At 57.0% G+C, this 11,610-nt stretch overlaps 1 protein-coding gene across 1 annotated transcript; it reads left to right on the forward strand.

Moving 5' to 3' along the window:
• The first annotated feature begins 210 nt into the window (after positions 1–210).
• Positions 211–8,247, forward strand: LOC135460815 (vasopressin V2 receptor-like). The gene is made up of 4 exons (XM_064737754.1): positions 211–216; positions 2,843–3,259; positions 4,985–5,945; positions 7,618–8,247. The coding sequence occupies exons 1-4, from the start codon at positions 211–213 to the stop codon at positions 7,761–7,763; spliced, it is 1,530 nt and encodes a 509-aa protein (XP_064593824.1). The 3' UTR covers positions 7,764–8,247.
• Positions 8,248–11,610: the final 3,363 nt, after the last annotated feature.

The raw sequence follows: 11,610 nt of genomic DNA on the forward strand, positions 1-11,610 counted from the left end.
CTTATCAAGATTTTGGGGAATGAGGATGGAATTTGGGAATTTTTGCCCCCCCCAGCGATGACGTCACTCCCGAGGGGGGGGGTGTCCCCCCCACCCCAGCGCTCCCAGTCCCGCAGGGCCGTTCCCAGTGCCACCAGTGCCCGCTGAGCTGGTGCCGAGGTGTGCGGGGAACGCCCCCTCCCCAGAATTCGGAGGGACCCCACAATTGGCATGGAGGTACCGGGGGGGGAGGGGAAAAGGGGAGGGGGGGTCCCAGTCCTGCCTCAATCCCCCCCCTCACCCACCCAGACCACCCCCCCTTGCCCCCCTCTCCCAGTCCCCCCAGCCCCCCCAAAGCCCCGTACCCCCCCAGCCCCCTTTAACCGCCCCCAAGTTTACCCCCCCCCTCACCCCGGACACCCCCAGAGCCCCCAGCCCCCCTTAAACCCTTCCCTGCACCCTCATTCCCCCCCCCTTAACACCCCCTGCCCCCAGACACCCCTTGGCACCCCCAGACCCCGTTTACCCCCTGTGACACCCCCAGACCCCATTTACCCCCTGTGACACCCCCAGACCCCGTTTACCCCTGTGACACCCCCAGACCCCATTTATCCCCTGTGACACCCCCAGACCCCATTTATCCCCTGTGACACCCCCAGACCCGTTTACCCCTGTGACACCCCCAGACCCCGTTTATCCCCTGTGACACCCCCAGACCTCATTTATCCCCTGTGACACCCCCAGACCCGTTTAACCCCTGTGACACCCCCAGACCCCATTTATTCCCTGTGACACCCCTAGATCCCATTTTACCCCCTGCGACCCCACCAGACTCAAATTTACCCCCATGAAACCCCCACACTGAGACCCCCATTTGGCCCCCGTGCACCCCCCATTCATCCCTTGACCCCATTTACCCCCCATTTACCCCCCCATGACCCCCAGACCCCCTTCATGACCCCCCAGACCCCATTTAACCCCCATTTCCCCCTGAGACCCCACTGACCCCCCATTATTACCCCCAGACTTTATTTAAACCCAATTCCCCCCGGCCCCCATTACGACACCCCCAGACCCCGTTACCCCCCCAGCCCCCACCGACCCCCCTTTTCCCCCATTCCCCCCCTACACCCCCATTATGACCCCCAGACCCATTTCCCCCCCACAGACCCCATTTCCTCCCCCGACTCAATTTCCCCCTCGCATTTCCCCCATTCCCCCCCAGATCCCATTTCCCCCTCAAGACCCCCCAGACCCATTTCCTCCCCATTTTCCCGCACTGACTCCCCATTTCCACCCTTTCCCCCCATTTCCCCCCCAGACCCCCATTATGACACCCCCAGACCCATTTCCTCCTCATTAGCCCCCATTTCCCCCTCCCAGACCCCATTTCCTCCCATTGCCCCCCATTATGACACCCCCAGACCCCATTTACCCCCATTCCCCCCACTTCCTCCCCATTTCTCCCCCCGACCCCATTTCCTCCCTATTTCACCCCCATTTACGCCCAATTTACCTCCCCAGATCCCCATTATGACACCCCCAGACTCAATTTCTCCCCCCTAGACCAAATTTCTCACTCCATTTCCCTCCTGTGATACCCCCAGACCCCATTTCTGCCCCCCAGACCCCCATTATGACACCCCCAGACCCATTTCCACCCCCTAGATTCCCATGATGACACCCCCAGACTCAATTTCTCCCCCGCAGACCCCATTTCCCCTCCATTTCTCCGCCTAGGTCCCCATTATGACGCCCCCAGTCCCATTTCCCTCCCATTAGCCCCCATTTCCCCCCATCATGACACCCCCAGACTCAATTTCTTTCCCCCCAGACCCATTTCCCCCCATTTGCCCCCGCTCACTCCCGCTCCCCCCCGGGACGCGGCTCTGGCTGTGGCTGAAGTCTCCGTCCTGTCCCTCCTCCTCCTCCTCGCCGTCACCAGCAAGTGCTGGTGCTGCTGGTCCTGCGCCCCCTGCCCGAGCCCCCAGACCCATTTACCCCCCCCATTCACCCCCATTTCCACCCCCCAGACTCCCCTTATGACACCCTCAGACCCAATTTCGTCCCCTCAGACTCCATTTACTCCCCATTAGTCCCCATTTCCCCCTCATTTCCTCCCCAGACCCCCATTATGACGCCCCCAGACTCAATTTCTCCCCCGCAGACCCAGTTCTCCCCCATTTCCCCTCCATTCCCCCACTAGGTGACCTATTAGGTCACCATTAGGACACCCCCAGACCCAATTTCTTTCCCCCTAGACCCCATTTACCACCATTTACCCCCATTCCCCCCCATTATGACGCCCCCAGACCCATTTACCTCCCATTTTCTCCCCATTTCCCCCTCTGCTGACCCCATTTCCCCCCATTATGACACCCCCAGACCCAATTTCTTCTCCCCCAGACCCCATTTACTCCCCATTTCCCACTCTGTGACACCCCCAGACCCCCGTTATGACACCCCCAGACCCCATTTCTCCTTCCATTTACCCCCTCTGACACCCCCAGACCTAATTTAACCCCCATTTCTCCCCCCCAGACCCAATTTTCCCCCCATTAGCCCCCATTTCCACCCCCTAGACCTCCCATTATGACACCCCCAGACCCCATTTCTCCCCTCGGACCCTCCTTTATGACTCCCCAGACCCATTTATCCCCCAATTTCAGCCGCTAGACGCCCATTATGGCACCTCCAGACTCAGTTTCTTCCCCCCAGACCCTTTTCCCCCTCATTTTCTCCCCACTTCTTCCCCCATGACCAAATTTTCTCCCCGTTTCCCTCCCTTATGATCCCATTTCCACGCCCTAGACCCCCATTATGACACCCCCAGACCCAATTTTCTCCCCATTTTTCCCCCCAGACGCCCCCCCCGGTCACTCCCGCTCCCCCCCGGGACGCGGCTCTGGCTGTGGCTGAAGTCTCGGTGCTCTCCCTCCTCTTCCTCCTGGCTGTCACCAGCAACCTCCTGGTGCTGTTCGCGCTTCGCCCCCCTCCCCGCGCCCCCCGCGGCCCCGGGCAGCCCCCGGCCCGCCCGGCGCGGCCGCTCCGCCGCTACCTGCGGCACCTGAGCCTGGCGGACCTGGCGGCGGCGGCGGGGCTGGTGCTGCCGCAGCTGCTCTGGGACCTCACGGACCGGTTCCGCGGCCCCGACCCGCTCTGCCGCCTCACCAAGTACCTGCAGGGCGTCGCCATGTTCGCCTCGGCCTACGTGGCCGTGGCCATGGCGTGGGACCGGCACCGGGCCATCTGCCGGCCCTTGGGGACAGCGCGGGGGACAGCGAGGGGGACAGGGAGGGACAGGGAGGGGAGCGGGTGGAGGTGGGGCAGGGGGAAGGGGGACACTGGGAGGGTTGGGGACATCGCGAGGGACACTGGGGACATCAGGACACGAGGACACTCCGCGTGCTGGAGGTGGGGCAGGGGGCACGGGGACACCGGGGACACTGCTGGGGACACCGCTGGGGACAGTGGGGACACCCAGGGAGGGACACGGAAACAAACAGGGGGACATGGGGACACTGGGGACACCAGGACATGGAGACAAACTGGGGGACACAGGGACACTGGGGACATTGGGGACACCGGGATGCGAGGTCACTCCGGGTGCTGGAGGTGGGGCTGGGGACGCAGGGACATTGGGAGGACTGGGGACACTGGGGACACTGGGGACACCGGGAATGGGGGACACGGGGACACTGGGATACGGGGACAGTCCAGGTGCTGGAAGTGGGGGCAGAGAGGGCCTGGGGGTGCTGGGAGTGAAGTATGGGGACACTGGGGACATGGGGACACTGGGGACACTGGAAGTGGAGTGCAGGGACATGGCGACACTGGGGACACTGGATACACCAAGAGGGGGACACAGAGACAAACTGGGAGACACGGGGATACTGGGGACACTGGGGGCATTGGGAATGGGGTACAGGGACATGGGGACACTGGGGACACCCGAGGAGGGACATGGAGACAAACGGGGGGACATGGGGACACTGGGGGTGAGCTGTGGGGACATGGGGACACTGGGAGTGGCAGGGGCTGGGGGTGGCAGCGGAAGGGGATTGGGGACAGCAGGGGCACCAGAGATGGGGACGCACGGGGACAGGGAGGTGGGGACACTGGGGACACTGGGAGTGGCACAGGGGGACACTCGGGGTGCTGGGGATGGGGACACAGGGACACTGGTGACACTAGGGGTGTGACACAGGGAGCCAAGGGCTGCTGGGGGTGGGGACACAGGGACAGCGGCAGGGACACGGGGCCACAGGGACGCAGGGACACCTGGGATGGCACCTGGGAACCGGCCGGCGGCTGGGGACATGGGGACAGCTCTGGGGACAGTGGGGACAGTGCTGGGGACATTGGGGGCAGTGGGGACAGCAGGGACAGCACCACTGCCACATCCCCCCTGTGCCCCCCAGGGCCCTGTGCCACCCCAGTGTCCCCAACCCTCCATGTCACTCCAATGTCCCCAACCATCCACATCACCCCAGTGCCACCAAGTCCCAATGGCAGCCCAATGTCCCTCCATGTCACCCCAATGTCCCACTGTGTCACCCCAGTGTCTCCAAGCCCCAATGGCACCCCAATGTCCCATCGTGTGTCCCCAGTGTCCTTCCATGCCACCCCAATGTCCCACTGTGCCACCCCAATGTCTCTAAGCCTCAAAGGCACCCCAAAGTCCTTCCATGTCACCCCAGTGCCACCAAGCCCCAATGGCAGCCCAATGTCCCTCCATGTCACCCCAATATCCCTCCATGTGTCTCCTCCAAGCCCCAATGTCACCCCAGTGTCCCCAAGTGCCAACGGCACTCCAGTGTCCCTCCATGCCACTCCAATATCCCACTGTGTCACCTCAATGTCCCCAAGCCCCAATGGCAGCCCAATGTCCCACCATGTCACCCCAATGTCCCTCTGTGTCACCCCAGTGCCACCAAGTCCCAATGACAGCCCAATGTCCCTCCGTGTGTCCCCAGTGTCCTCATCACCCCCCTTGTCACCCCAGATGCCCACCAGGTGCCTGTCACAGGCCACCTTGGGGGGTTCCTGGGCCACCATGGGGGACTCTGGGACCACCATGAAGAGGAACCGGGCCACCACGGGGGTCCCTCAACCCACTCCAGATGGGGACTCTGGGGCCACCACAGCAGAGTCTGGGGCCACCCCAGCTGGATCTGGGGCCACCACGGCGGGGCCTGGGGCCACCATGCAGGACTACAGGACCACCACAGAGGGGACCGGGACCACCATGAAGAGGAACCGGGCCAGCACGGGGGTGCCTCAATCCACCCCTGCTGGGGACTCTGGGGCCACCATGGAGGGGTCTGGGGCCACCACAGCTGGATCTGGAGCCACCATAGGGGACTCTGGGACCACCACAGAGGGGACCAAGACCACCATGAAGAGGAACCGGGCCACTACGGGGGTCCCTCAACCCACTCCAGATGGGGACTCTGGGGCCACCACGGCGGGATCTGATGCCACCACAGCTGGATCCGGTGCCACCAGGCGGTGGTGGGGGGTGGCAGCGGGCCGGGCTCGCTCGGTTCTCTCCCGGTTCCGCTCGGCTCTGTCCCGGTTCCGCCGCCGCTGGGACGCTCTGGCCACGGCCTGGGCCCTGGCTCTGCTCTTCGGGCTGCCCCAGGTCGGCATCTTCGGGCAGCGCGAGGTGGGCCCGGGCGAGAGCGACTGCTGGGCGGCGTTCGCGCAGCCCTGGGGAGCCCGCGCCTATGTCACCTGGGTGGCGCTGGCCGTGCTGGTGGCACCGGCCGTGCTGCTCGGGGTGCTGCTGGTGGCCGTGGCCCGGGCGCTCCGAGGCTCCCCCGGCGGTCCCGGCGGGCTCGGCCGGGCCCGCGCCAAGAGCCACCGCATGGCCGTGGTGGTGCTGGGAGTGTTCGTGCTCTGCTGGACCCCATTCTTCTGTGCCCAGCTCTGGGCCGTGTGGGACCCCCGGGCGCCCCGGGAAGGTGAGAGGGGACAGGGGACACGTGGGGACACAGGGACATGGGGACATGGATGGGGACATGGGGACAGGGACAGGGGGACAGGGACATGGGGTCACAGGGACACAGGGACATGGGGACACTGGGAGTGTTCGTGCTCTGCTGGAGCCCCTTCTTCTGCGCCCAGCTCTGGGCCGTGTGGGACCCCCGAGCGCTGCGGGAAGGTGAGAGGGGACAGGGACAGGATGGGGACATGGGAACATGGACAGGAACATGGGGTCACAGGGACATGGGACAGAGTGGGGACATGGGGGACATGGGGACAGTTGGTTCTCTGCTGGACCCCCTTCTTCTGCGCCCAGCTCTGGGCAGTCTGGGACCCCCAAGTGCCACAGGAAGGTGAGAGGGGACAGGGACAGGACGGGGACATGCGGACAGGGGTCACAAGGACATGGACATGGGGACACAGACAGGAACATGGGGACAGGGGGATAGGGGACACAGGGACATGGGGACAGTTTGTGCTCTGCTGGACACCCTTCTTCTGTGCCCAGCTCTGGGCTGTGTGGGACCCCGAGCGCCACGGGAAGGTGAGAGGGGACAGGGACAGGATGGGGACATGGGAACATGGACAGGAACATGGGGTCACAGGGACATGGGACAGAGTGGGGACATGGGGGACATGGGGACAGTTGGTTCTCTGCTGCACCCCCTTCTTCTGCGCCCAGCTCTGGGCAGTCTGGGATCCCCCAAGCGCCCCGGGAAGGTGAGAGGGGACAGGGGGACACACGGGGACAGGGACACGGGGACAAGGGTGGGGACATGGGGATATGGGGACAGGGGGACAGGGACATGGGACACAGGGCAGGGTGTGGACATGGGGACAGGTAACATGGGATCATGGGGGACATGGAGATGGGGTGGTGGGGACACGGGGACACAGGGACTGGGAGTTATGGGGACAGGGGGACATGGGGATGGGATCACAGGGACAGGGTGGGGACATGGGGACAGGGGAACATGGTGACATGGGGACACAGGGACATGGGGACATGGGGACAGGGGACATGGGGACAGGAGACACAGGGACAGGGGGACATGGGGACAGGGAGATGGGGGTCACAGGAACAGGGTGGAGACATGGGGACATAGGGACAGGGGACATAGGGACAGGAGTGGGGACAGGGGGACATGGGGACCCAGGGATGGGGGTTACAGGGACAGGGGACACAGGGACATGGGGACAGGGTCACAGGGACAGGGGACATGGGGACAGGGTTGGGGTGGGGACATGGGGATGTTGGGGACAGAGAGGTGGGGCACATGAGGACAGGGTCACAGGGACTGGGGACACGGGGATGTGATGGGCATGGGAGAATGGGGATGGGGGACATGGGGATGTGGGGACAGGGAGAAGGTGACAGGGACACAATGATGGCGACATAGGGATGGGGTTGGAGCTGTGGGGGACATGGGACTGGGGCCATGGGGGTGACAGGGCCATGGTGTGGGTGACAGGGCCAGGGAGGTGACAGGGCCATGATGTGGGTGACAGGGCCAGGGGGACACTGGGACAGCCAAGGGTGACCCCGATATTTTCCCATGCCTGGCTGGGCTCTGCCTGGGGGTGGGTGTCACTGGATGTCACCCTCCCAGGGGTGTTCCCAGTGTCCCCAACTGTCCCCAATGTCCCCAGGGCCCGCGTTCACCATCCTGATGCTCCTGGCCAGCCTGACCAGCTGCACCAACCCCTGGATCTCGGCCGCCTTCAGCACCAGCCTGGCCCGGGCCATGGGCAGGCTCCTGTGTCCCTGCCGCCACCGCCATGGGGACACCGGGTGACATTGGTGACACCGGGTGACACAGGGCCATGGCCCGGCTGCTATGTCCCTGTTGCCACTGTGGGGACACAGGGTGACACTGAGTGACATCGGTGACACCGAGTGACACAGGGCCATGGCCTGGCTGCTGTGTCCCTGCTGCCATCATGGGGACACCGGGTGACATCGGTGACACCGGGTGACACAGGGTGACACAGGGCCATGGCCCGGCTGCTGTGTCCCTGCTGTCACCAGTGCCGTGACACCAGGTGACGCTGGGTCACATGGGGTGACATGAGGTGACACAGGGTGACACAGGATGACACAGGGTGACACAGGGTGACAGGGCCATGGCCCATGGCCTGTGTCCCTGCTGCTGCTGCTGCTCAGGTCACACGGGGTGACAGGGGTGACACAGTGTGACACGAGGTGACACAAAGGCCTGAACGAGGATGGGGCTCACACTGGTGACTTGTGTGACACGAGGACACGCAAGAGACGCACAGGGGGACATGGGGACACACGTGGGGGGTCTCGTGTCACACGGTGGGGGTCACTCGAGTGTCACACGGTGGGGGTGCCACAGTGGGGGTCACATGAGTGTCACACGGGGTCACTCCAGTGTCATTGTTGGGGTCACACAAGGACTGAAATCTTGCACTGGGGGAGGGGTCGCACAAGGTTTGGGGCTCTGGGGGCGGGGCTTGCACGAGTGGGCGGGGCCACACCTGAGCCTCGTGCAAGGGACAGGGGGACACACCTGGGGACATAAGGGGAGGGCCAACCTCCCCCGCTCTGTGGAAAGCCAATCACCAATAAAGCAGATTTTTACCCAAATTCCTGGGTTTTTTTTTGTGGGACACAGGAGATAAATAAAGAAGCCCAGGAGATAAATATAGGTAGCCTCAAAATCGAAAGAAATCAGCTAAAAAAAGGAAAAAAAAACCCCAAAACTGAGAGAAATCAGCCCAAAAGGGAAAGAAAAGGAGGAGGATCCCAAAAATAGAAATCAGCCCAAAAAGGTGGAGAAGGATCCCAAAATAAAGTGTAATTAGCCCAAAAAGAGGGGGGAAAAGGAGGGGGAAATCCCAAAAATTGAAGGCATCAGCCCAAGAAGTGGGAAAGATCCCAAAAATCAAAAATCAGCCCAGAAAGTGCGAAAAAGGAGGAAAAGATCCCAAAAATTGTGAGAAATCAGCCCAAAATGGAAGGAAGATCCCCAAAAAGGAAAGAAATCAGGCCTAAAAAGGGGGAAAGAAGACCCTGAAAAATATTTCTCAAAATAAAGAGAAATCAGCACAAAAATGGGGAAAGAAGACCCTAAAAAATTGAGAAAAATCAGCCCAAATAGGGGCAAAGGATCCCAAAAATATAAATAAATTAGCCCTAACAAGGGGAAAGATCCCAAAATAGAGAGGAGTCAACCCAAAAAGAGGGAACTGTCCCAAATATCAAAGAGGAATTAAGAAGGCCAGCAGGTGGCCTGGAAGCCTCAGAGTACAGGTAACCCTGACCATAACTCAACCAGTCTGTGCCGTTAAAGCAGAAGAAATCAATGTTAATATTAATTAAAATAACAACAACAAAAAGACCTCCCCTCAAAAAAAACCCCAAAAAACAAAAAAAACACCCAAACCAAACAACCCAAACTAAAACTACCAGCAGCAAAATAAACAAGTAAAAAAACCAGAAACTCAAACCCTCACCCAGCTCCAGAGGTGAAACATGATAAACATGTTAAACATGATAAACCGGCCCCAGTGAGGTTTTGGGGTGTCAGATGTCTCTGCCTCATCCCCCACAGGTGCTGGCGCTCCATGCTGGCCTTGCTCGTCCTGCTGCTCTTCAAAATGCTGCTTATTGAATGCAAAATGGAGTTTATTGTATACAAAATGCAGGTCATTGTATGCAAAATTGAATTTATTGTATAAAAAAATGCAGTTTATTGCATACAAAATCCTGCTTATTGTATATAAATGCAGTTTATTGCATACTAAATGCCATTTATTATAAACAGACTGCAGTTTACTGTATACAAAATGCTGTTTATTGTATACAAAGTACTGCTTATTGTGTCCAAAATGCAGTTTATTGTACACAAAGTGTTGTTTATTGTATACAAAATGCTTAATATTGAATATAAAATGCCGTTTATTGTATACAAAATGTTGCTCGTTGTATACAAAAGGCTGTTTATTCTATACAAATTGCAGTTTATTGTATACAAAACACTGCTTATTGTATACAAACTGCAGTTTATGATATACAAAATGCCATTTATTGCATACAAAATGCAGTTTATTATATACAAAATGCCATTTATTGTATACAAAACACAGTTTATGGTATACAAACTGCAGTTTATTATATACAAAATGCCATTTATTGCATACAAAATGCAGTTTATTGTATACAAAATGCAGTTTATTGTATCCAAGAGGCCACAGCAGTCCAGGGTCGTGGGTGGCAGAGCCTGTGCCTACAGCTGTCAGCTCCAGCCAAGCCTGGAAACCCTTCAGTTTTGGTTATATTGCATTATATATTTTCCTTTGCTGAGCATCTTAATACATAACAACCAATCTATCCCTTTACTTTTACCCATAGCCTGTCATACCTACTGTCATTACCATGGTATGGTTAATTCTATCCAATCACTGAGTTAGTACATTACAGTTTAAGCTTAAAGTTGCTTTTCAGTTTTCTTGCAGTGGAAAATTCTGAGACCTTTTTTCTACTTGCCCCACCAGCATGTTTGTTTGCCTGTGGTGCCTTTCTGCTTGGCAAAAATCTCCTTTTGTTTGTGCTCAGCTTATCCTTTGCTCTAAGTCACAAAACCTCTTCCCAACTCAACATAACCTTGGCTTTCTCAGTTTTTGTGAAAAATGTAAATTATATGATTGGATCTTTGCAAATATTAAAATAAATATTACATGTGTTATGTTAGAAAGTTATGCTGTGTTAAGTAATGGGGTAAATAGAGTTTTTAGGCTAGAGCGTAATATTAAAATAGAAACTATGCAATGTAAGATACTTTTTGTAATTAGCTCAAGGAAATTCTTCACACAGAGATAACAGCAACAAGACACCAAGAGTTCAAGAGGAGAATTATTGCCTCCTTACTGGGAAAAGCCAGACTTCAATCATCAAGGTGATTGATTTACAAGATGAGAGAGGAAGTTGACAATAAACAGAAAAATCCATGGTTTGAAAGGGATGTTTGCATCATGTATGAGATATATGAATATGCAACAGGCTGTTGCTTTTAAGGGCTTATGCTTTGTTAGTGAGCAATGCTTTTTGGGGGCTTAATGCCCAGGAAGCATCTGGACATCCATAATTCTTTGCTTTTATTGTCCTTTATTGTCCAAACTCTGATTGTCCAAGTTCTTATTGCTCTAATATGTATTACTATTTTTATAACTATTTATTACTATTAAACTTTTAAAAATTTTAACACAGGAGATTGGTGTTTTTCACAGTTTCCCTGTAAGACTGGCTCAGCAATTGTCAATTTACACATCTGTTGTTCTTCTGTATCAAAACTTGCTTCCATCTCTATTTTTTTCTCAGGTTCTGCATTCAGAGATCTTTCTGCCAAGCACACAAATATCTGTGAGGTTTCTTTGTCAAACTTTCGTTCTTCCCAGCTCCGAGGGACAGGGAGCTGGCAGAGCCTGGGGACAGCAGAGCTGTCACCTGTGGCATTCACATTCTCTGGAAAATCCCTTCACCCAGGATTTTTTCTCGTGGGAAGCTGAAAAACCTGAGAGAAAAAGGAAAACAAGAATTATCTCATTTGCTTCTCCTCTGTTTTGCTCATGTGGAGTGTGTTTGGAGATTGTTTACCCACAGGTGATTGTTTCATTGGA

Source organism: Zonotrichia leucophrys, unplaced genomic scaffold (assembly GCF_028769735.1).
Source record: "Zonotrichia leucophrys gambelii isolate GWCS_2022_RI unplaced genomic scaffold, RI_Zleu_2.0 Scaffold_103_156682, whole genome shotgun sequence".
NCBI lineage: Eukaryota > Metazoa > Chordata > Aves > Passeriformes > Passerellidae > Zonotrichia > Zonotrichia leucophrys.

What these genes read in the sequence shown, in the direction of transcription:
- LOC135460815 (XM_064737754.1), top strand. An exon ending in TGGGGACAGCGCGGGGGACA is followed by an intron (nt 3,260 to 4,984) that starts GCGAGGGGGACA and finishes TTGTCACCCCAG; the next exon opens with ATGCCCACCAGGTGCCTGTC. An exon ending in CCCCCGGGCGCCCCGGGAAG is followed by an intron (nt 5,946 to 7,617) that starts GTGAGAGGGGAC and finishes CAATGTCCCCAG; the next exon opens with GGCCCGCGTTCACCATCCTG.